Source organism: Lampetra fluviatilis, chromosome 14, assembly GCF_964198595.1.
Source record: "Lampetra fluviatilis chromosome 14, kcLamFluv1.1, whole genome shotgun sequence".
Lineage (NCBI taxonomy): Eukaryota > Metazoa > Chordata > Hyperoartia > Petromyzontiformes > Petromyzontidae > Lampetra > Lampetra fluviatilis.
This window is the reverse complement of record NC_136288.1, coordinates 166718-192972: the sequence shown is the minus strand read 5'-3', so window position 1 is coordinate 192972 and position 26255 is coordinate 166718. Positions and strand designations below refer to the sequence as shown.

The 26255-nt window shown below is 47.3% G+C and overlaps 1 protein-coding gene and 1 non-coding gene across 2 annotated transcripts in view; one reads left to right on the top strand and one right to left on the bottom strand.

The window, feature by feature from the left end:
- Positions 1-1469: 1469 nt before the first annotated feature.
- Positions 1470-26255, top strand: part of LOC144935783 (XK-related protein 6-like) — a 55484-nt gene continuing 30698 nt past the window's right edge. The window contains exon 1 of the mRNA XM_078862526.1: positions 1470-2322. Within this exon, the coding sequence (XP_078718652.1) occupies positions 1487-2322 (836 nt within the window). The 5' untranslated portion in view covers positions 1470-1486. The remainder of the gene's footprint in view (positions 2323-26255) is intronic.
- Positions 9026-9097, bottom strand: TRNAA-CGC (transfer RNA alanine (anticodon CGC)). The gene has a single exon. It is a non-coding gene; the product is annotated as a tRNA-Ala (tRNA).

The window sequence follows — 26255 nt, the reverse complement described above, 5'->3', positions numbered from 1 at the left end:
GAGGGGGTGTGTATGGTAGATGGGGGGAGGAGGTGTGTATGGTGGGTGGATGGGGGGGTGTGGAAGGTGGATGGGGGGAGGAGGTGTGGATGGTGGGTGGATGGGGGGGGGTGTGGATGGTGGGTGGATGGGGGGGTGTGGATGGTGGATGGGGGGAGGAGGTGTGGATGGTGGGTGGATGGGGGGGCAGTGTGGATGGTGGGTGGATGGGGGGGCAGTGTGGATGGTAGGTGGATGTGGGCGTGGTTGGTGGGTGGGTGGGGGGAGGAGGTGTGGATGGTGGGTGGATGGGGGGCAGTGTGGATGGTGGGTGGATGGGGGGAGGAGGTGTGGATGGTGGGTGGATGGGGGGCAGTGTGGATGGTGGGTGGATGGGGGGAGGAGGTGTGGATGGTGGGTGGATGGGGGGCAGTGTGGATGGTGGGTGGATGGGGGGAGGAGGTGTGGATGGTGGGTGGATGGGAGGCAGTGTGGATGGTGGGTGGATGGGGGGGGCAGTGTGGATGGTGGGTGGATGTGGGTGTGGATGGTGGGTGGATGGGGGGTAGTGTGGATGGTGGGTGGATGAGGGGGCAGTGTGGATGGTGTGTGGATGTGGGTGTGGATGGTGGGTGGATGGGGGGTGTGTGTGGTTGGTGGGTAGATGGGGGGAGGAGGTGTGGATTTTGGGTGGATGGGGGAGTGTGGATGGTGGATGGGGGGAGGAGGTGTGGATCGTGGGTGGATGAGGGGGTGTGAATGGTGGATGGGGGGAGGAGGTGTAGATGGTGAGTGGATGGGGGGGCAGTGTGGATGGTGGGTGGATGGGGTGTCAGTGTGGATGGTGGGTGGATGTGGGTGTGGATGGTGGGTGGATGGGGGGCAGTGTGGATGGTGGGTGGATGGGGGTGTGGATGGTGGGTGGATGGGGGGCAGTGTGGATGGTGGGTGGATGGGGGTGTGGATGGTGGGTGGATGGGGGGCAGTGTGGATGGTGGGTGGATGGGGGTGTGGATGGGGGGTGTGTGTGGATGGTGGGTGGATGGGGGGGGTGTGGATGGTGGATGGGGGGAGGAGGTGTGGATGGGGGGGGCAGTGTGAATGGTGGGTGGATGTGGGAGTAGATGGTGGGTGGATGGGTGGGTGTGGATGGTGGGTGGATGGGGGGGTGTGTGGTTGGTGGGTGGATGGATGGGGAGAGGAGGTGTGGATGGTGGATGGATGGAGGGGCAGTGTGGATGGTGGGTGGGGGGAGGTGTGGATCGTGGGTGGATGAGGGGGTGTGTATGGTAGATGGGGGGAGGAGGTGTGTATGGTGGGTGGATGGGGGGGTGTGGATGGTGGGTGGGGGGATGGTGGATGGGGGGAGGAGGTGTGGATGGTGGGTGGATGGGGGGGCAGTGTGGATGGTGGGTGAAGGGGGGGGCAGTGTGGGGGGGACCGAGCGGGCTGCCTCTTCCGGAGCCCTTAACGGAAGAGGAGGCGCCGGTGTCGGTGTGGAGTTAAAATGGCCGCGAAGTCGGATGGAGTTGGGTACGGCGGCAGCGGTGGTGGTTGTGGCGGCGGCGGCGGCTGCGGCGGTATTATCGGAGGATCGGGCAGCGGCGGCGGCGGCGGCGTCATTGCCGTGGAAGGACGAGGGGGATTAGGAGGCATTGGGGGAGGCGGCGGCAGCAGCAACAAAGGCGGCGGCGGTGGTCGGGCTGGCTTCTCGCAGCTTCACAACCCCAACTCTGGCGCTGTCCGTGGTGCTGGAATAGATGCTGCTGCTGGAGGTGGCGGCGGCGGCGGCGCCACGGACTCCCAGCACCACCAGGGCAGCAGCGCGTTCCACATGTGCCACTGCTGCGACTCGCTCTCCTGTTACTGCGGCTGCGAGAGCGAATGCCTGCGCTCGTTGCTCAGGCGCCGGCTCGGCCTTCGCCGTGGCCGCCGCCGTGCTGCTGCTGCCGGCGGCGGCGGCGATGGAGCTGCCGACTTTGACCCCGACGCCGCCGGCGACGTCGAGGACGACACCTGCTCGACCGCCGAGGATTTCGCCTGGGTGGTAACGGCCGTGCTGGTGCTCTTGTCGGATGTTGGCACCGACCTGTGGCTGGCCGCCGACTATTATGCCCGCCGGGACGTGTGGTGGTTCGGACTCACTCTCTTCTTGGTGCTAGCCCCGTCGCTCGCCGTGCAGGCGGTCAGCTTCAGGTGGTTCGTGCTGGACTACGCGGCGGCGGGACTCTCCGTGGGGCTCGGCACTGCCAGGTCGAGGAGGCCAAGCCATCTGGTGTGCCGAGTGTGTCTCTGGGCCTGGCAGAGTGTGCTGCACATACTGCAGCTCGGACAAGTGTGGAGGTAATGGTGACGCACCCACCACTCATCCATCAACTCGTCAATCCAACCAGACACCCACCTATTAATTCACCCACCCGCTCACCCCACCCGCTCACCTATTCACCCACTCACTCCACCCACTCACTCACCAACCTACCCACCCACTAACCAACCCCACTCACCAACCAACCCCACTCCACTCACCAACCAACCCACTCACCAACCAACCCACTCACCAACCAACCCACTCACCAACCAACCCACTCACCAACCAACCCACTCACCAACCAACCCACTCACACACCCACCCACTCGCCAGCCAACCCACTCGCCACCCAACCCACTCGCCACCCAACCCACTCGCCACCCAACCCCACTCGCCAACCAACCCACTCGCCAACCAACCCACTCGCCAACCAACCACTCGCCACCAACCCACTCGCCAACCAACCCACTCGCCAACCAACCCACTCGCCAACCAACCCACTCGCCAACCAACCCACTCGCCAACCAACCCACTCACCAACCACCCACTCACCAACCAACCCACTCACCACCCACTCACCAACCAACCCACTCACCAACCAACCGACCCACTCACCAACCAACCCGCCCACTCACCAACCACCCGCGCACTCACCAACCCACCCGCCCACTCACACACCCACATGTCCACGCCACCCACACGTCCACCCACCAACCAACCACCCACCCACCAACTCACTAACCCACTCACCCACACACGCACTCACACACTCACACACTCACCCGTGCACCTATACACGTGTTTAATTTCACTTTCCTGGAATTCTGGTGTTTTGTGATGGAATGGAATAAGGGTCCCCACTGTGTCCCTCAGGGAAACCTGGTGATTATGGGAGATGGCCTCCTGGAGTTTATTGTGGCTGATAGGGACCCCCCCCCACGTTGTCCAGTTGAATCAACAGGATTTCTATTGGGATGGCATAGGGAGGACAATAATACAGGGGGGGGAAAAAACAACTCGTGGTCAAAATATATAATTATGCCATATGGGATAAAATCTTATATCCACTCTGGAAGTGTTTGTATATGATTTTAAAGCAACTTTTAAATGTTAGTGTGGTTGTGACACCAATACACAACACCGAGAAGGATGTCAAAGAATGTGTCAACTTGTACAAAACAACTCCAGTCTGGTAACTCAGCACTTTAAGACAAATAGCTTTTTTTGTAAACCGTTGCGAAATATAATATTGTTGAATTAATGGATTTCCTACATACGATACAATGTTAGAATGTGAATATAACTGTGAAATGTGCAAAATGGCTAAGTAACAAGTTTGTATTTTGCATTTTGGGAAGGAAATATAAGCAATTTACCATTTTTACTGTGAAAAATCGATATGCAGTACAAGTTAAAAGTGGATGGTGTCCGTAGGAACCATTTATAGGCTGTAACAATGTTTTGATCACACCTTGCACACACATTTTGTACTGTCAAAACACACGCACAGTGCACCAATGATTGTGTACTCTTATGCATCACTTTTCACTACTCACACACGTAAACTGTACTGGGATTGTAAATGTTGTCGGTTTGCTCTCCAACACACCGGTGAGCTGTACTAGTAACGAATTGGCATGTTCTGTTTACATGACAAATCTTACTAATTGGCTTTGTCGGGTGGTGGCGGGTTTAACGGCACATTTATATATTTACACGATCCTCACCCAAAAAATCTCATTATGGACATAAACTGTAGTTGGAGTGAGTCCCATGACCAAATACAGCATTAGCACTTCTACATATATACCATAAACATTTAAACCTTAACCATATCCTGTTTTTATTTTTGGGCCTTATTACTTTATCACATGCAACACCATTTTTCGACTAGTAACACATCAATCGACTTGGAAGTACCGGATCAACCACTAAAAGAAGCCGGCGATGTCGCTACACAAACCTCCACATCTGAACAGGGTACATTTCATAATTGATACGCAGGTAATTTTTAACTTCCCATCGCTATGGATGGTGACTGCTGCTTTCACGATTAAGACAACGTTGACCGATGATAGTGACAAAGAATGTTTGAGATGTAGTTGGATACCAGGTTATACTGTCACGTAACCCTAAATGAGGATGCCTGTTTTGTTACAGAGCATTGTTGGACCTCTTATGGCGATTAAAGGCTGAGCTTGGTTCGGACTAAAGTTGTGGTTTGTTTTCAGCTACTCATTCAACATTTAAAGCCATTTAAAGCCATCTTGATTATCAAACCACCTTGGGCTTATTTGCAACCTTACCTTATTGGACTCGTCTTACTGTAACAATATATCTAGGGACACGTAATAAAAAGCCATGGTGGTTTTGATGCTAATGGTAGATAGGTTTGAACTGGAAAAATACATCATGTGACTTTTTAGTTCAACCTGCACCGTGTAACTCCTCTGTTCCCTCACCTTTCATAATGCTTTTGAGAGCCACCCTTTCTGGAGTAATGAACGTCACTTGTCATTATTGCATGCCCTCTACCGTTCAATCATGATTCGTATCAACATTGTAAAAAAAACGAGAAGCACAATAATGGTGGAAGTTAATCTTAATTAAGAGAGTGGTGTGATAGCACAGCGACTCTGTGCACTTCGCTATGGAGCCAACTACCTAAGTTTGATTCCCAGCCATGGTTAATATCCATGGTGGGTAAGATCTGAACTAGTCCAGGCTCACCCCCCTCACCGATCTGGAATGATAAGTATGGTCAAGCAACACCTGTGACCGACATGGCATGGGAAGGTCTTCATTGTGAAGTGGAATAACACTGCACTGTCATTTATTTTAATCATAATAATATAATTGCCAATCTGTATGTTGTTGTTTTTTTGCACGTACATTGACGATATCAGGGATTGTTTCGCTATCAGGGATTGTTTCACTATCAGAAAATGCACTTTACATTCAAAATATGTTATCAAGCCCTCCTGAGTGTCCGATACCTGCGAAAACCCGGTTTGATTTTTTTTTAAGTATGAGTAACAAATAATAAAAAACATGTAAAATGAATTTTGAATTTCTACCATTTCAATGCAGTTGTCATCCATCCAAAGACAAAAGGCGCATCACGAGCAAGAGTTGCATCCTCTATATTGTGGCAGTGGTTTGCAAAGAATTCAGTTTGTCCGATTGATTCCATTGTGCGCTCAACCATATATGTGATGGTTTAAAACTGACAGCTGTTATGATATTTTTGGACAGCTCTTTTACAGGATTTAAACCTACAGTATTTTATACATTTTAAGGCAACTAATCCTTGGAAAATGCGCATTTAGATGGCCTTAATTTTTTTTTCATGCATCAACATTTGACATTCTCCAGGTGGTCTGGCAATTACCGTTGCTAAATGATTATAATGGAGCCACTTGGATATTAACCAGCAGTGACAAGTGGAGTTGTGTAATTGCCATATGCCAAGTATTATTTATCAGGCAAACACATTTAATGGACAATGCTATTCCCTTTGGTCACCTATGTAACTGCATTGTCATGATTCTAGATTTGAAGCTTTCGTGACTGCAAGGAATCATCTTCTTAGGTTCTTTCGGTAAAGCCACGCAGAAAGTAAAATAAAATAAAAACAAAAATCACGACGTTTCGGAGGCAACACATGGTTGGTTTTTCATAGAAAAGAACTTGATTTCTGGCTGTAAAGAATAATTTTTTTGCATCAATAATTGTGCAGTTATATTGGACAAGACTATTTTGTTGTTTTTGACGGAAGTACTTTATTTTCATTTAATTAAAATTGTGATGGTTTTACCACATGGATACGCCGTTACAATATATACACAGGTATTTAGGTTCACAAACCTGTGCTTTTATTTCAAGATAGAAATTCAACCGAATGCAATGTCTAAGACTGGTACCATGCAAGTGTTATCTGATTTAAAACAACCAAAAATCCTAAAATCATTAGCCCATCAGTTACATAACAATTCAAATATTTTTGTATCCCTGCTATTGGAGGGCTCCAGTTATGAAACAGTTGTTCGGCCGCTGCTGCTAAAACTCATGAAGAGAGCAGTCTGAAGACACGTCTAAACTCAGATTAACTGCTTGCCCTGTCTCACGGTTCCCCAGCCAGCCTGCCTGCCAGCCGGGCCCGGCACTGGAGCCATGACAAAGTTGCATACTTGGTGTCGTTGAAATTCCGGGCATGGCTTTGCGAGCTGGCGCGCGTTGTACAGGCGGAGCAAGTCGCCTGAACTCGAGGTTGAATGGGCCGCCTTCAGCCCGGGTGACTGCTACGAACAGTAACATTGGAGCAGCACCTGCTGTCTTTGTCTCATCGCCGGCTGTCTGTTGAGTGCAGACACTGTGTCCAACAAATCCCTAATTTCGATCGCATGTATTATCCCTCCAATGAATAGTGAAGGACATACTGGCACATTTATGCCTAACTTCTGATATTTTTGTTGTTTCAATAATGAAATATATTGCAATAATCTATTGTAATGAAATGCACATGGACCTTTATATTTCTTTAACAAAACGACAATTGCCATGTGTATTGTGCGTAACATTGACATTCGCAAAGTGCGCAAAAGAATTAAAGCAATAACCTTGCACAATAGTATCGAACCCTGTAGGTTTTTTGTCGTTACACACTATTTGTTTTTATTGCAATAAGAAAAAAAAGCTAAAAGTGATTGAGAACTCTACTGTTTGATTTACTTAAATCATAACTGCACTTGCAATATGTCTAATTGTGCATCCATGGCTTTTGCCTGTACCCTGATGTATATTTTCAGATTTTGATCACCGCAGTGCTGTGCTGCATCGCATTTCATCCTGCTTTTGAATGGGTACAATTGTTGGTCACGTTTATTGCTCGAATATCTCCAAACATAATTGACCAACGTAACGAATATTTTTGGGGGAAACAATGAGAAAAAAATGGTACATTGTTTTGGTGCACATCTGTTTGTATGAGCGCGAAGCTTAGTGTAGCGGTGAGCGGTAGTGTACTGGTTAGCACACTGTGTTCCGAACCCGGCAATCTGCGTTCAATTCCCGTTCGCGGCCAACACCGATGACGAATATATGAAGCAGTCCTGGGCTTCACCTAGGACCCTAGGTCAACACAGCCTTCAATGTGTAAACATTGGGGCGACAAAGGCGGCCGACCGTGCCACTCGCCACACCGCGCTTTTGTGCACTTTTGCCGGCCTTCATAGGTCCTCGTTAACAGCACTTTGCCCCAACGGTATAAGTGTAGCTAAACGGGGGATCTGTTCACACGTGGTGTATCCAGCATGTTACGTAATCGGAAAATGTAACGTACGTGCTGTATGTAGCCAGCAGCTTGCTAATTTAGCTGTCGGCTTGGCTCCATCTGCTTTCCTTAAAAAAAGAACAGTTCTTAATGTGCTGTGTGCACCACTGGTCCAACGATTGACCACACGCACACACACATGGAGAGAACAAGTAAAGCTGAGATGCAACATAGTAAATGATATTGTACTAAGTGTCTGAAATGGTGTATTTCCCAAGCAGACCTAAAAAATGTTTGCTGCAGTGTGCTGCATGCATGGGAATGGATATTAAACACGTTCCTTCGGAGTGGGCAGGTAGGGACTTGGTTGGACAGCGCATTCGTGCGATCCGTGTCATGAGGCGCAAGCTGCGTGGGGCAACGCGTCACGTGGTGCTGAGCCCGCCCGAAGCGCTCTATGAAATACAAATCAAGGGCGTGGCTATGCACGACAGACAGACAAATAATCCCTGGTGGGCAATGTGGAACTCTTGTTCCTACTCTTTGGTTATTTCGGTAAAGCCACGTATAAAGATAAAATAATAAATTAAATACTAGCATACGACGTTTCGATTGCAACACAAGCAATCATCATCAGGTATAAAGAAAATAGAAACACAAATCTAGTATACTTAGAAATGTAATGTAATACAACAGAGAGTCGGATAATATAACAGTCAACACCCTACCTGGTTGATTACGTTCTTCCTGAGAAAGCTAAATTTGAGAGGGGGTGGGAGGGGTGGGGCTGGGTGGGGAGGGAGCTGGTCAGCCCGTGGTGCCCTGATAAAACTCAACGTTTAACCTACTCACGCTGGCTTGTGCCAGCCCTCACAGTCGGGCATATTTGCGGAATACACCACGCCGCCATTGACCCTGGCCATTGACTGAGCAAACCAACGTTTCTACCAGCTCCCTCTGCAGGAATGTGTTTAAATTCGGAAATAAAAAAAAGTGTTTTGCATACTTTTAAGCACTTGTTTTCATCTCCAAATTTTTTAATAAACCATTTGATAACTGTGCATCGCTAGTTATACAAATAGCAAGTTCCTGAAATCAACAGAAATTCATCCGAAGGTATCGTTCATTTAGGGTAATATTTACGAAAGTTAATGTGCACCCCGATTACAGGGACATTGACACAGCCAATTGATTTTGGAAATCAACCTTTGTTAGAAACATAAATTAACTAAAAGGTTCCAACATGGAGATGCCAGGGATCTATTAATCATTCCAATTTCCATAAATATGTTAACTCTTATCGACTACAACTTTGGTTGTAGTGCTGATCATTGCTGACCGTATGACATTGTTGGTCTTCTGGGAACTGTGCTCAGCAACCATAATGAATGAAAACAAGCAGGCATTTTGTCCAGGCCACGCATATTCCTTTGAGTAAAATTGGCCACTGACAAAACATCACTTCGTGGAGATGCCGGGGATTGAACCCGGGGCCTCACACATGCGAAGCGTGTGCTCTACCACTGAGCTACATCCCCATTCCGGTTCTACCTGGGCGCAGTTCCACCTCGGTACGGGGTGAAACTTCGTCATCAGCTTCTTCCTCTCCCTTGTCACCCCACTCACTCTGCTGTTGGCCCTGGGCCCTGTACACATCGTGTTTACACAGAGTCCAAGCAAAATGTATTTCTTTGAAACAAAAAGAAATAACAAGAATACATGTGGATGGATACTATAATGCTTTCCCAATTTATTTATTCTTGGAAATTTTTAATTCGGAAATAAAAAAGTGTTTTGGATACTTCTAAGCACTTGTTTTCATCTCCAAATGTTTAAGTAAACCATTTGACCACTGTGTGCATCGCTAGTTATACAAACAGCAAGTTCCGGAAATCAAGACAAATTCATCCGAAGGTATCGTTCATATCGGGTAATATTTACGAGAGTTCACGTGCACCCCGATTACAGGGACATGGATACATCCAATTAATACAGGTAGGAACAATATGTTCCACTGCCCACCAGGGCTTATTTGTCTGTCGTGCATAAATATATATATATCATATAAACAGCTCTTTGATTGGTGGAGACCGACTACCAGGTACGGAAAGGGGAGGTGCCTAAGGGAGGAGGGTCAGGGGAGGGGCCTGAGGGAGGGGGGTCAGGGGAGGGGCCTGAGGGGGGGGGGGAGTAAGGGGAGGGGCCTAAGCAAGGGGGAGGGGGCAATAGTTAAGGGGGCTGGCTACCTGGCTGGCTGCCTGGCTACCTCAAGTCAAGTTATCTTTTATACAGGTAGGAACAACAGGTTCCACACTGCCCACCAGGGATTATTTGTCTGTCGTGCATATTTGTCTGTCGTGCACGAAGGCGCTGTCCAACCAAGTTCCTACCTGCCCACTCCGAAGGAACGTGTTTTTGGAAATCAACCTTTGTTGGAAACATAAATTAAATAAAAGCTTCCAACATGGAGATGCCGGGGATTGAACCCGGTCCCTCACACATGCAAAGCGTGCGTTCTCCCACTGAGCTACATCCTCACCACGCTGGCAGCCAGGCAGGTAGCCAACCCCCTTAACTATCGGCCCCTCCCCTTACCCCCCCTCCCTTAGGCCCCTCCCCCCACCCCCTTTCCCTTAGGCCCCTCCCCCCCCTCCCTCAGGCCCCTCTGCTGACGCCCCATCAGGCCCCTCCCCTGACCCGCCCCCAATATCCTAAGGCCCCTCCCCTGACCCCCCTCCCTTAGGCCCCTCCTCTGACATACAGACAAAAAATCCCTGGTGGGCAGTGTGGAACATATTGTTCCTACCTGTATTATGCTGAACATACCCTGGAGCAAAAGCTGTTGAAATTGTTACTTTGATTTAACAAAAGTTTGCTTAGTTTAACACGTATCATCCATAATACAGGCTTTTTGGATTAGATCGCGTAAATATATAAATGTGTCGTTAAACCCGCTACCACCCAACAGCTAATGAGTAAGCTTTGTCACGTAAACAGAACATGCCAATTCGTTACTAGTACAGCACACCCGTGTGTTGAAGAGCAAATCCACAACATTTACAATCTTGAGTAATTGGAAATGTTGTGGATTTGCTCTCCAACACAGCGGTGGATGCTTTTAAATGAAATGGAACGGAAGCTGTAAAGCGCGCAGCAAAAAAAAAACATGTCGGAGAGGTACACTGAGTGACAGAAAAAGGAAGACAGGTTAGGGAACACATGAAATGTAGAGACGTCATATCGACTGTTTAACACAAGTGGGGCTCGGACCGGATATACACGGCTGGAAGTCGGGGGGGCTTCGTGGCAGCCAAAGAAGAAGACAAACCCAAGAGCACGTGCACCAGAGAGACGAAGCATTGTGACATCACAGGACCGTGAAAGATGATTATGGATTGGTTGGGGGTGGCTTTTATGCTGGAGTGGATAGATCATGGTTGCTGAGAAATTTTTGTTTGTTAATTAGTACGTTTAGGATTTTGACAATTTTTATATGAAATTGAATTGCTTGGAATTCATCATTCACCCATGATGTTCATGTCAATCTTTAATTGTCTGTTAGGTGAGAATGTGGGCATGCATTTACAATAATTCGAAGTTATTTTAATTGCTGCGATATGTAAATTGTACTCATCACTCGTCTTGATAGTCAAAGAAATGACGAGAGAATGTGGGTAATGTAAATACATTTACAAAGTGGAATTTTATTTTGTCTTCTGAGGAAATGTAAGTATTATAGAGGTTCATAGCATAAAAACTATGATAAAGTGGCAAAGAAAAGTATTAAAAAATGTATTGCATTTCTTGACCAAGAAGATGGTATTCTAAATAATTCATAATAGTTTGGTGGGTGTTTAATCTATTACACATTTGTTCATTTTGAGCTCTGTGCATCTAACGTGCAATTATGGTTATGCGTAGGCTTATCTACAGTATACATGTACTGTCGTGAATGGTTTGAAATTAATGCTGTGAGCCCACTTTGTGCCATTTTATTTTCTTCTAAATGCAAAATTTTTTGTTCCACATGAAAACAGGTTTGTTCGTATCTCTCAAAGTTCGTAAGTCGAATATTCGTAAGTAGAGGAGTCTTTGTACAATATTGCTCTGGCCATTCTGCTGAAATGCATCGCTAAAATGTGAATTTTAAGGAACGTGCCAATTGTTTCAACTGTCACGCCTGGAGTATGAACTGGCGACCTCCAGATTGTCAGTCCGGTGTGCTAACCATGTCACCACAACATCTAACCAAATTATAGAGCTTTATACATTTGTAGTGAGTCCAACTGAGTCGCAGACGTTGTTCCTTTTAGAGGCAACACTTTTATTGTAACACCGTAACACAAAGGGGTAACTGCCCCTTTACCAGATACAACCTAGGGTGGTGACCACCGAGCTAACTACACTATACAGGGGAGTTACTGCTACGAAGGGTCAGACCCTCACTCTGGTCTCCGACCACGTGATCCCTCGTAGGACGAAGTGCTTCCAGCTTGAGACGCAGAGCTTCCAGCTTGTGACGCAGAGCTTCCAGCTTGTAGAACGAAAAGCCCGCGGTCCCTCTCAGGGACCCGCCTTCTATCCCTCTGCGGTCGGGGCCGCTCCGCCCTCAGCCCCGCCCGCCTTCTCGAGCGTTCTCATTCCCTCCGATCCCTCTCAAGAGCTCTCCCCGGACACGTGATCACCCACTAGTCCCCCAACCTGAGGTCCCCTGTGGATATTCCGGATCACGTGTCTACGGGGTCAACCAGAGTGCCACGGCCCGGGGCAATCCTGCCCCTGGGCTGACACTCACCCCCTCCCCCTCGGGGGAGCCCCCAACACACGCTGTGCGTGGTGCTCGTACTATCCCAAACGGTGCTGTCCACAATGTAGGAACATCGAACGGCACGACCCTTCTGGGCCGGCACCATTCAGTGACATATCAGATGTCACTACACATTTGTCACAGTATACAAACATTCGCACGGTTGATTTTATATTATATTTATCATAATATATGACGTAGGTATGTGACAATGCAATGATTTATCAATAAGTATAGATTCGTTACGTTCGGCACTTGCATCAAATCGTGAATGTGGAAATTTTATGTGTATTGTGTATGCAAATTTTATTGGAATGCGACATTAATGCTACATTTATTGAACAAACTATTGTATATGACAGAGATGGGATTGTGCAAGATACGATTAGAGATTTTAATTTAGTGTGACTTGGGAAACGGGTGTGGTTTTACCACTGGAACTTTTTATGCCTAATCTTGCACTTTTTTGATTCCTTAATTATCTCGAAACTTTTAAAAAGATACATTTCATATTTTAAATTATATGATTTCTTCCCTTTTTTTAAGTTGCTCATTTGTATTATTATTTTTTATCTGCATTACGTCTGTCACGGAAACGGTGTGTTTTATATTGATGGAATCCGACTTAAGGGCTTCATAGCTCACAGGGTACTTCGAAATAAACTGCAGAACTGAACTGAGGCAGGAAAAATTCGATGGAAAAGAGCAATTATCAGCGAGCCATAAATTTGTCTATTCGGCAAATATCCGCTGCAAGGGTGGTTTGTGGGGGCGATTAGGCTTTAGGAGCCCGATACAGAATCCACCTAATGGCGACGACTGATATTGTCTTGGCGTGACAACCACAATGGTACAAACGTTAAAATAACGTTACTTTTCTTTTGAATTAGTGACAATGTCGGCGTGTGTGTGTGCTGGCACAGGGTCACGTGCGTTATTGCATTGAATTACTGTGTGCGTGTGTGCCGAAAAGTGAACCCAGAGAAGGGCGCAAGCAGGCGAGTAATTTTTTTTGTACTAAAGAATAATGTATTTTATTTTTTTGTCTCCAATTGCCATTTCGTGGCTGAGGGCTGGCCATTTTGGTTTTGTCGTGCCGTGCTTGTGTTCTGAGATGGGCGTTTTTTTTTGTACATTCCAGCAGCATAAGTTAAATGATATTAACCATCTAGAGGTTTTGTTGGGTAAGATCAGGTGAATATAAATGTGTCGTTAAAACCGCAACCGCCCGACAGCCCACGAGTTAGGTTTATCATGTAAACAAAAACACGTCAATTCGTTCCCAGTACAGCACACCCAAACAAACCTATTCTGGATAATATTGGTCGCGAAAGCCTACGTATTAAATGGTATTCCTTGCGTGGTTTTTGTTTTCGTGCAAGTCATAATTGTTTCCCCTGTTTCCCCCCCCCCATTGGCTTTCAAGTTACTGTGAATGATGAAATCATCCCGCGTGCAGGCGCTAGGCGGATGAAGAGGGTTGGTGACGGAATTTGAGAGGCCTTCATCCAGCAGTAGATTCACATTCTGTTGCATATCATTATTTCGTTGTTATATTTCGTTGTTATATTTCGTTGTTATATTTTGTTGTACATCGTATTATTGGTTGTTATATGGTGAACTCTGTTTGGAGTTCACTGTTGGGCATTAAATATATTTGTACACGACTTGTCAACTGCGCCGTGTACAGGTGTTTCTTTGTAAGTTATCCCGTACAACTATTTATTGGAGAAAAATGTGCAATATGCATTTATTGTACGTTACAAATAATAATTTAACTTGTACATTCAATTACTTATGGATTTTGTGGTTGGAATGGTGGTGCAGCGGTTTGTGCTGTGCTATGAATCTTGAGTTTCGAGTTCAATTCCCAGACAAATTTCTGCAATTTCAATCCCCCCCGTATGCTCTCTTCTAAAATGGGGGGCGTTACACTGCCTTTTATTAAAAAAAAAATGTGTTCCAAGTAATTGACCACAAAAAAGTAGTCGTTTTATACAATGTTTACTAGATTAATGTACTCGGGTGACTAATCACAGCTTCATAACAAAAATGGTTGAAAAGAAGTTAACGTTTTTTTGTGTTCTGAGTATAAACCTGGCCCACCACCTTTGACGCTCTCTTGAATATTATCGAAATAAGCATCGGGGATGTGTCTCTGATTTTCGGATAAATCCTAAGTAACATTTGAAAATCGGACCAAGACAAGATACAGCAATTTTACATTTTTTTCTGGTTGATCAGAAGGTATGACACCACACACAATTACATAATTGGTTTGTCACTTCCATGCTTTTTTTTTAGTATTCACATGTCACCCAAATTATTTCAATCTGAAAACTCATCCCTAATAAGCATTCAATGCTTTGATAAAGTTTCTATTCAGTCTTTACCAAATGCATGACCGAATAAGATTGTCAAATTGGTTTGATCTTTTGATCATCACCACTACGTGTTTGGCATTTCTCCAAATGGCAGAATTTGAACATGCGCCGTATATGCTACGTATGTTCTTAGTCCAATTTCCACTTGAATGGCATTGACATCTCGCCGGTGAGACCGCAACAACAATTAAATGTTCTGATAAACATCCCATATGAAGCCTTTCGTTATCGTCCGCGTGAATGTGACTCCGGTTTCCTGCCGGCTGCCTGGCAATTTCTCAGCACCTCAAGGCTCTTAAAATGTACCAAGCTGTAAAAAGGGGGCTTACATAGTTGTTTCAGAATGTTTTTTGTACTTCAAAAAAATTTCGCGACAGCATTACACAGTGCATAACTGTGTAGATTTCCTATGACATAAAATTTATCCCAGTATGCTTGTAAAGAAAACAATCCCACCAGAGTTAACAGAATCGGTGTGAGGAATGCTCCATTGTGACAATTCCAAACCTTTCTTGGCTTTACTTGTGATTCGTGGCTTAGTGTTTTTAGCCTATCGAACATGCCTTTGTAGTGTCGTAGGTCTCTTCTTCCTCAGCGAGGCTTGTGTGTGTGTGCGGGTGGCGTGCGGCGCACACACTCAGTCGGAGACAAGGTAGTCGCAGGGGGCACCGTCATTCCTTTATTACTTTTCCACCTTTCCACCGCCACCAACTCTGGCCCCCTCTCTCTCACGACCACGCTGCCGTACGACCCGATCCCACCATAGGATTCCAGGGGCCTCCCCCACGAGGTCTACCGTGACCCTTGCCTCAGTTCCACCCCCCCCCTCCCGGCACACACACCGTGTATGTGCTCAACGGCGTGTGCGCTGTCTATCTGCAGTTGCAGCTGGTGTAAAGCAGTCAGCACTGCGTCACTACACCTTTATAGATGAAACTTATTTTCCTTTGAATCCTGTTATTGCTGCAGTTCTGGTGAAAATCTGTAAAATTTGTACAGGTTTGCCAGCCCTCTCCCAACACTTCTGGGCAACTATGTTTGGAACGATTCCTATCTATGATAGAACATGGCTATGTTTAAGAATAACACTTTTACCCCATCACCTGTGAGATTGCAGAGGCCATCGTTGTGACGCGATTAAAGGCTGGCGAGTTTAACAAGAACGATGATGGAGTGGCAACCAATACACATTGCATCAGATAAAACGTCAGTGGAGGAGATAGAGGGATGGAATCGGTGCACGTGTGCAGGTGGATTATTACACTACAGGATTGTGAAAGTTGACTGCGGTTTGGGAGATTGTTCATCCAGCAATGGATCGACAATGGATGATGAGGTTCACGAGTTTGTCTGCGTGCATGCCAGCGTACTCATTTCGACATTGCATGTGGACTCTCCATAATTATTTGGCAAACTTCTATGGTCACACAATACTGTGTGGGGATTTATGTGTGCTTGACAAGGATTTAGCTTTAAAATATAGGGAGGAAAATGCATCTTATCATCCAGAGAATATGGCATAAGTTTTAAGTGTGTTTATAACCTGTAATTAGATTCTGGGTTGATATTTCCATTTATAAGATACTCAAAGTGTGTATTAATTACAAAGCTGAGTAGGGTTAACTCCCAAATTTGCACACTGCTCAAAAAAACAAATGCCCTTTGGTCATTTTCTCTCGGCTCTCATTCCCAAACATTTCACTCCCAACGAATGAAGTGGCCAACCTCGTACCCCTTCATTTACATAATCCATCACTGTGTCTGTGGTGCAGTGAGGGATTTTTATTATGTGACATCCTACCACCCACCACCGCCCAAAAAAATTACCCAAACTGCCGTCTGTTGGCCGTGTTACGTGGCTCCCTTTGAATGCAGCGGTGGCGCAGCCACGCGGTATCGAGCTTCTGGTTCGAATCCAGCTGGCCGCCCTGATTATTGTTGGGGTACCACGCTGGCGAGATGTTAACTACCTCGCCCGGGTATACAGGACGTCGTGGGTTCGATCCCGACCCTGACGCCTGTATATTTGGAGTTTGCACGTTCTCCCCGTGCTCGTGTGGATTTGTCTCCGGGTCCTCCACTTTTCCCTCCATTTAGAAACATTTCGAGTATTTGGCTACTTTATATTTCCACATGATAAGCCACTTCGTTGAGCTCTCATTTGTGATGTGGCCAGGTCGCTTCCAAAAACAAGGGCTATATTGTTCGGTGGGCCTTACCTGGTCAAATAAAGATCGAAATAGTTTACTGCGCGTCTAAAAACCATAGTAATTCTACGTGCCATCTGCCTCAGTGGACGTTAAAGATCTTCCGATATCGTTCACAAGAGTGAGCCATTGTGTCCAAGTTACTCAATTGGGTTTATACATAGTAGTCACTGGCAGCCACTGACAAGACTAATGCCCAATTGACAAGACTAATGTAGGCAAGACTAATGCAGGCCAGATGCTGAGTCACCTTGTGACTACAGAGACAGCCACCACTGGGGGTGCCCTTTCACGTGTTTGAGAAGAGATGTTATAAAGTTCTCTGACACACCTCGGCGTATAGGGCACGATATAATTTTTATTATTATTATTACAGTTCTAATTCATTCAGATTCAACATTAATTGTTTAACTCCTTCAATACGAGAAATATGCCTATTAATCACACGGTAGTTTATTTTTCTGAGGACAAGCAAGCCACACACGGAAGTCTCTGGCAGTGACCTTTACTCATTGCACATTTATATATTATGGAGACTTGTAGAACATATAACTCGTGCCCTGATTTGTGTGGGTTTTTAACAAAAAAAATATACAATTTGCCTTGGCTTGGCCTTCTGACTTAAATATTTTAACTCAAGTAGAGGCACCGTCTGATGTTGCTCGACAGCAGTGGGGGCGCAAGGCAGAAGCAAATGAAGCAAATGATGAGGGCCATAAGTAGCCCAAGGGGCAGCCAATGCTTGGATAAACTCAAGATGTGCACCAAATATCGCATGAGCTCAAACTCATATCTTCATAATCATACGCTCGTCGTTTGAATAACACTAGTAAACACATGGTAATTGTAATTATTCGAATGGTTACATTATTTAACATAACTGTGATACCTCTGATGAGCGTGGTTGGTGCGAAAGAAGTTCAACACACATACGATACAATTAAGCTTTTCAGTTTGCCTAACATATAATGTTTGTTGGTGGCACACCCAACCATTATTTCTGGTTAGGGCCCCCTATGGGCTGCTGGTACTACCACTGTTGTGCAGTGTAACGTTACATATCCAATCGCCACATATCCATCCGCCCTGAGCAGTTAACCATTCGCGCCCAGTGGAGTGTTTGTGCAAGGGGTATGTCATGTTCTTTCAATATTCGCATATCTGAACCTTGTGACGTCTCCGCCTACACCTCATTCCCAATCGAGTTGGAGAAGCGATGTAATACTGTATTGTGTAAACATTGGTTAAAGGTGGCAGCAGTCCACCCTCTCTTGAAAGAAGAAAACCATGAATTCAACATATATATAAAATGTAGTGCTTTAAGGTGCTAACCATATGTGCAACGCTTGCACCAATAGTTATTTTCTCTCTCACACATATATAGAGTTCTAGCACTGCCCACGCATTTTCCGTGGGATTGAACTTCACCGTGCCCTTACCAGCGCGTGTGTTGTCGCAAACAGATTTGCTATTATGTGCGATGATGTTCATCACGGGATCGCATAGCCCCGTAGGCAGATGTCACTTTCAAGGGGACGATGGCGTCGTAGGTGACTGGTTTAAATGTAAATCGATGGGGAAACCCAACTTTCGGAGGGTTCTTCCAAAGGAACGCGAGTCAATCTCACGGAAGATGTTGAACTCCCATTGGTTTGTATTGGGCATGACTTTCCAACAAATTTTGGGTGGGAAAATGTTGGTAATTCGGAAAGGCGACAATGTTGCGTGTATGTCCTCGCCAACAGAAACCGCCATGGTGGTGAAATGTTAACTACCTCGCCTGGTATACAGGGGGTCGTGGGTTCGATCCCGACCCTGATGTCTGTATATGTGGAGTTTGCTTGTTCTCCCTGTGATGATGTGGATTTCCCTCCGTTATTCTCCAGTTTTTCTCTCCACATTCAGAATCAACATCACGCGTTTAGAGTATTTGGCTGCTATCAAGTTCCATACGATAAGCCACTTCGTTGAGCTTTCACTTGTGGTCAGTTCGCTTATGAAAAAAGCTAAATAGCTCAGTCGACCTTACCTGGTAAAATACAACAAAGACAAATTAAAGTTTTCATGTTTTTCCCGTACGACGTATCGTTTTGCGAGATACAGAGCATGACGGACGTACACTTGCAAGTTATATGTATATATATTATAAGATACTTTCCGCTCGAAACTGCCTGCACATATACACATGTGTAGGCACATATGTGGAGGCAAATGCCAATCAGTCCCGATTCATGTAGGCGGAGTGACTGCATGAAATCAGCACCATTACAATTTTTTTTCTCTCCAATCCAAGGTTGGGGCAATTTCTTTACAATCACCGTACGAATCCATTCCGCCACTGGGCTCCCGGATTAGGTTGGGTTAAGCGTGGAGCCAACAATAGCAAAAATATCCCACCCCCTTCGCCCCCCCCCCCAGTTGCGGAAACCTGTTGTCATAAACGCGGGTCAACGCTGTTCATGGGGAAATAGCGTCAATCACGCTCGAGGCTTTGGATTGTGCTGGGTTTGAGGGGAGGCATTGAGAGGTCGTGGTCACCCATTCTGTGATCGTTTGCCACCGTTCCGTGGCATCCTCGTGGCGTGCCGCAAAGGAAATTCTTGCCAAAAATGCCAAATTCTGCACGAATCGGGGCCCCAATGTTTGCCAAAATCAACACGGTACACAAACCCAAACTGTCAAAAGGTACACGTGGATCACTGTACGCAAAAAAGTCGCTGCGTTTGCTGTTAACCCGGCCGTATGAGAGTAAAATATGCAATGTGACCACGTTTCAGTGAATGGGCCCTCATTCAGGGCAGGGATTTGCAAATCATTTGACTTATGGAGGTAGCACATTATAGTGCGGCAACTGGTGGCTCACTTTGACATTCAAAACGATGGCGATGGAGATTATTTGGGAAACGTGAGATTGTTGGCTAAGAGAGTTATGCAACAGTGTGACTTAAGTTTTGTCAATGCCTACCAGCTGCTGGGAGTTAATGCTAATTGGATTTTTTTTGTGGGTGGTTGAGAGATGATAGACAAATATATGTCTATGTAAATGGGTCTCCCGAGTCCATGGCAGTTTAGAGCTTCTGTCAAAATTCTGGCTCATTAGCGAAAAGAGGAAACAAAATTAAAACAAAACTTAAGTCATTTAAAGTGCAGTATATATCACTAACTGGTGTAATTCCGAATGAATGCAAACGATATGTTATACCTTTCCTTGTAACATCTACACCATTCCAAATGTATGAATATATATATCATGTAATTTTATCAGTTGATACCGGTTCGTACAGTGATAGTATTCACGCATTTCTGTCTGCAAAGAGTTTTAATTGAAACCTTTCACATGTTGTCCGTATACAGAGGTTACTATTGCGTAGGTATTTTTGGGGGATTTTCATGATTGTGCTGTATCGCTCCACAATGCGTCTGTGTGTTGTGCCACCTTCTGGCTGTATATTCAATTCCTCAACATTCCCTGTCTCCAGCAAGGGGAAAAAAAGACTTGAGACATCATGCCGACGTCGCAGTCCAGTTTTAAAGAGATGGGTTTGATTCTATTCACAATGCATGTAACTACATTGTATTAATTGGTAAATTTAGGGAGCCGTGCTGACTCGTAATGAACCAAAAATAAGCCGGCACGTCCAATACGTTTAAGGGAATTTATTTCTTAGAAAGAACATGCACGTCCCTTGATCTTTGGGACACGTTCTCATTTCATCAATAAAAAAATAGGTGAGAAAGTATGTCATTTAGCAATCACTGGCTTCTCCGCGTCACTAGCAATTTAAGGTGCAAATTCGTTATTTTTGGGGTGCGCACTACTCAATTTGTAGTGAAACGACATTATTCAGAAGCTGTAGTCATTGACACCTTCCGGCGTGTGTAATTGTAGCCTCCTTTTTTGATCTCCACCGTAAACATGGCAAGCGTAATTCGCTGTAGACCCAGTTGTTGAGGGGAAATGGTGTTTGTAAACATTTTGGAATAAATTATTTTTGTTGTCAGTCTATTATCCTTAACTGGCTGCCACTCCCAACATTCTGCCCCTCAAAGGCTGGAAACCCCCCCCAAACAAGCCACGCCCATCCCGATGCGCCTGATGAGGCCAGTGACGTCACCAAGCCCCGTCCATGACCTCCCGGCCAGAGGCACACGTAGAACGGAGGTGAGTTTTTTTTTCTTTCTCCGAACTATTTTCATATTATCCGATTAGTCGAGTAATCGCACACTAACAAGTGGAGTAATCGATTACTAAAACAATCGGGTAGCCCAGCCTTAGTCTTTTCCCAATTTTAATCTGGTCGAGGAATAAATTACTTCATCTCATAATATATCACGAGATGAAGTATCCAATCGGAAAGCTCTCGGAGCAGAGCATCACCGCAAGTTAGAGAAGAGGCACAGGAAGTGACATCGGAAAACTGAGCTCCCCATAAAGTGACCTCTTATCCAGACTCGGTCTGCAGCACTTTCCTGCACCTCTGATTTAGCGCCGTGGGGCTACATACGGTGTGAAAGAAGTTCAGCTTCTATACATACGTACAGAATTTGTTTTATCGTCGTATGGAATTAACAAAAAAACGTTGAATTCTCAGAACTGACGTTTTGATTAATCACGTGAAAAAAACAATTTTAATATAAAGTGTTTAGTGTAGTATTTGGTGACTGACCAAGACCAACAAACACACTGCACTCGAGAACCCAGCTTAATCACGGGTGGCTGTCTGCATTTTAAACCAGGCAGTGCCAGTTCTATGCTGTGACCCCTGAGTCATCCAGGCACCTCTTGCGAGCAGTCGTTTTTTTACTGCACGAGCAACCACAATTGGGATCTCTGTATTATGCAGATGTAGTGTTGTACAGACGGACTCTTCAACGTCTTTTGTAGCACACACTTTTATTCGTCTTATTAACACAGTCCCTATGCACTGAGGGGTATACGGTCCCCTCACCCGTTACACTCAGAACGTACAAGCCCCCGTACCCTACAGGCTACTTAATATCCCGCTCTTTCAGTGTCCTCTGACTGGACCTAGGGAGATGTCTCCCGACCACTGGTTACTCTGAACCCTAGCCCTGATAAGGGCTGGAGGGCTTGGTCCAGGGTCCTAGGCTTCTTCCGCCGTCTTGGGTCTTCGTGTAGTCCAACTCCCCGAGAGCTCTCAGCGCTCTGGCTTTATACTTGTTCGTGGCCGGGTTGTCTAATCCCTGGCCACCTTGTAGAACCCTGTGATTGGTCGTTCCCAATATGCTTTTCGATCCCAATTCACCCTATCTGATCCTGACCGTTTGGTCACGCGGGAAAACCTTGTTTACGGTCAGCTCTCACAGCTTGTGAGACCCTGACCGTTAGTCTGAGCGCGAAAACCTTGTTAACGATTTGCTCTCCGAGTTTGTGAATATCGAGTGGGTAACTCTACTACATCACCCTCCCCTTCGGAAGCCTCAGCCGTCCCGGCTGTTACGAGCAGAAAATCCCCATCAATGACTCAAAGTGTGTGTGTGCCACAACCAACAAGAACAGGAACATCCAACAAGAACAGGAACACCCACTATAAATACCCCCCCCCCCCATCAACAACGCAACATATGTACATGGTCAGAACCAATCACAAATAACGACATTCGCGACGCACAACGCATGCAGCATTCAGCTGCCGCAAAAAAAATGATGGGCAATCAAGAAAAGCGACGCGAACTAGCCCGTGTGTATTTCGCGGGCCCGTCGTAGGGGATGGGTGCCCCTTTCCGGGCTGCAGGCTGACCAGGCAGCCTGGCAAACATGTTGGGCGGGTCAGGCATCCTGGTAAACATGTTGGGCGGGTCAGGCATTTTGGCAAACATGTTGGGCGGGTCAGGCATCCTGGCAAACATGTTGGGTGGGTCAGAAGGTCTCTTTGCAGAGACTCTTGTTGTAGACGGGTCAGGCATCCTGGCAAACATGTTGGGCGGCTCACGGGGCCTTCGTGCAGAGACTCGTGGCTCGCACGGATCCCTCAATCCCGCATCATCTGCGGGAGGAATGAGACGTCTGCGCTGTGGATTAGGTACCAACGGGGCGACATCCAGCTCGTCGGGCATATCACACGCTCGGCCCTCGTGTTTTGAGTGTGACGCAGAGCCGCGCGGAGCAACAAATGGCTTCAGACGAGAGGGGTGCACGAACCAGCGCCGTCGTCCCCAACGTATCTTAACACACTGTGGGCGCATTACCTGGACCACCTCAACCGGACCTCGCCATGGTTTTAGGAGTTTAGCCGATGTGGACACCGGCACCTGGGGGCAATGAAGCCACGCCATATCACCTGGAGCCCACTGATGCACGGACGTGCGAGGGGCCTGCAACCTCGAATTTGCCCGCTGGCGGGAAGCGGAATTTTCGATCGCCGCATCACGAGCCTCAGACAGCTTTTGCAGGTTGAACCGCAAATGGTCAGTGAGCTTCGATGACTGTGGAAGCTGCTCTATCCCAAGCCGCACATCAGCGGAGGGAATGGCCTCCCTGCCATACATTAGGAAAAATGGGGAGAACCCTGTCGCTGCATGTGGTGCCATGCGGTAAGCAGCGAGGACCCCTGGGATCTGCAGGTCCCAGTCTACGTGGGATTCGTCAACCTGATGGCATAGCATAGAGGTGAGGGTTCTATGCAACCACTCCACCATGCCATCTGTTTGGGGGTGATAGGGCGAAGTGCGCACCTTCTTAGTGCCCAACAGGCGGCATACCTCACTCAGCAGGGTACTTGAAAAATGTCTTCCCTGATCGGTCAGCAACCGTTCTGGAGCGCCCTTGTCCAGCACATAGCCTTGAACAAATGCGTCCACCACGGCTGCTGCCGACTGGTTGGGGAGGGCCCAGGCCATAGGCCACCGTGTAAAATACTCCACCCCAACCAGAAGGTACTTGTTACCACGAGGCGTTGTAGGAAAAGGCCCCAAAATGTCGAGAGCAACCAGCTCGTTCACACGGGATACCGTAATGGGCTGCAGCGGTGGGCATGCCGGCTTCGCTGGAGGTTTACGTTGCGCACATTGGGTGCAGCCCATTAAAATATCAGTTACGTCGCGAAGCATGCCCGGCCAGTAAAATTGTAATCTTAGCAACCCAATGGTTTTATGCACACCCAGGTGCAACAATCGCTCGTGTGCCGCGCACACAGCCGAACACCGCAAAGCCGATGGCACTACAATTTTGTACTGGCAAGAATCAGCATCCCAATGCATGAGCAGACCGCGGCGCATGGCAAAAGAGTTCGATTTACTTGAACGTGAGGACGAATCACATGCGCGACGACGCAGAGGCACCAATGACGCATCGTTCATTTGGTGCCGACCCCATTCGTCCAACGTTATCCCCAGCAAGTCGTCACTTGCTGGCGGATTTTCGTGGTCCGCACCCGGCGCAGGATCAGAAGGAAGGGCAGCAGAAACCGTTTCAGGAGGTGCAACCGGGCGTACTATTTGTGGTTTGCACCGGCCAGAACCCGTGAAACAGGCGCATTGTTCTGACGGGAGGCGAGATAGCGCATCCGCATTACTGTGCTGTGTGCCCTTACGGTAAATCACCATAAAATTGTAGTCCTGGAGGACTTCAAGCCATCGGGAGAGCTGGCCAGACGGTTGGTCAATGCGCAAAGCGTATTGTAACGCAGAGTGATCGGAGCGCACGGTAAACCGTTGACCGTACAGGTATGGCCTGTATTGTTGTATAAAGTAAACAATGGCCAGCAGCTCGCGTCGGGTTACGCAATAACGTTGCTCTGCAGGGGACAAAACCCTGCTTCCATAGGCAACCACCCTCTCAACGCCATCAACGATTTGGGACAGCACCCCGCCGATCCCGGTGTTACTGGCATCGGTGTCCAGAATAAACGGCTTTGCGAAATCGGGGTAAGCCAGGGGCGGTGCTGCTACAAGAGCATTCCGTAAGGAGTCAAATGCGGCCTGTTCCGCGTCTCCCCAATGAAATTTCAGCCCTTTCGCTGTAAGAGCGTGTAGTGGCTTGGCGATTGTAGCGAAACCAGCCACAAAACGTCGGTAGTACGACGCGAACCCGATAAAACTGCGAACATCCCCAGCAGAGGTGGGGGTAGGCCATTGGCTGACACATTTAGTCTTTTCAGGGTCTGTGGAAATACCCGAGCGGCTGACTATGTGGCCCAGATAGCGCACAGATTCCCGCAGAAGGTGGCACTTTTGCGGCTTAAATTTGAGGTTCGCAGCTCGCATTTTTACGAAGACAGCGCGCAACCGTTCAATGTGTTCGTTGAACGTGCGGCCAAAGACAATAACGTCATCAAGATAAATCAGGCATGAGTCGCACTGGAGCCCAGCGAGGACCAGCTCCATGAGCCTCTGAAACGTCGCTGGGGCCGAGTGGAGCCCCATGGGCAATCTATTAAACTCGAAGAGGCCCTGTGGTGTCCGAAAAGCAGTCTTTGGCTTTGACGCTTCGTCGAGGGGGAGTTGGCAAAACCCTGACAGAAGGTCCAAAGTGGAAAAATAGCGCGCCCCTGCCAGGGCATCCAATGACTCATCCATACATGGCAGAGGATATGCGTCAGCTACGGAAATTTTATTCAGGCGCCGAAAGTCTACACAGAATCGAAGACTGCCATCGTGCTTTTTGACCAGCACTATCGGAGCACTCCAGGGGCTGTTTGAAGGATAAATTATATCAGCCGCCAGCATGTCGTCAACTGCCCATTTAACATGCTGTTTCTCCGCAGGGCTGAGCCGAAACGGGTTTTGGCGGATAGGGGCAGAGTCACCGGTATCAATATGGTGACGCAGCAGCTTGGTGCAGCCAATATCAAATTGTGATTTGCTGAACACATCCGAGAATTCCCGCAAAAGAGCCCGCAAATCACTCTGCTGTGAGCCGGATAAATCGCCGGCATCAGCGCAGAGAGCGTCGTCAGCGCAGAGAGCGTTCGTTACGTGTCCGACAATCCCGGTCCCCAGGGGCGCGACTGTCGCATGAGCGAGCACTGTCCCCTGTGGAATGACGGTGTCTGACAGACCGACATTCAAAACTTGTATAAATGGCTCCCTGTCGCCCGCTACAAGAGTCTGTGCGGCCACCAACGAAAGGCTGTTAACTGCTGTGTTGGAAGGTCCCAATAAAATGCCATTTACCGAGGCGGTGGGAGTGAGCGGTTTCTTTAACCGTAAGGGGACGAGCATTTGTGCCCCTGGCGGAATGCGTACAGCGCAAGCCGCAAAAGCCTGTACGGAAGCATTTTCCGTCCATGAACGCGTGGCCGCGGGTAAAAATGCCATCCGGCGGCCCGAGGGAAGT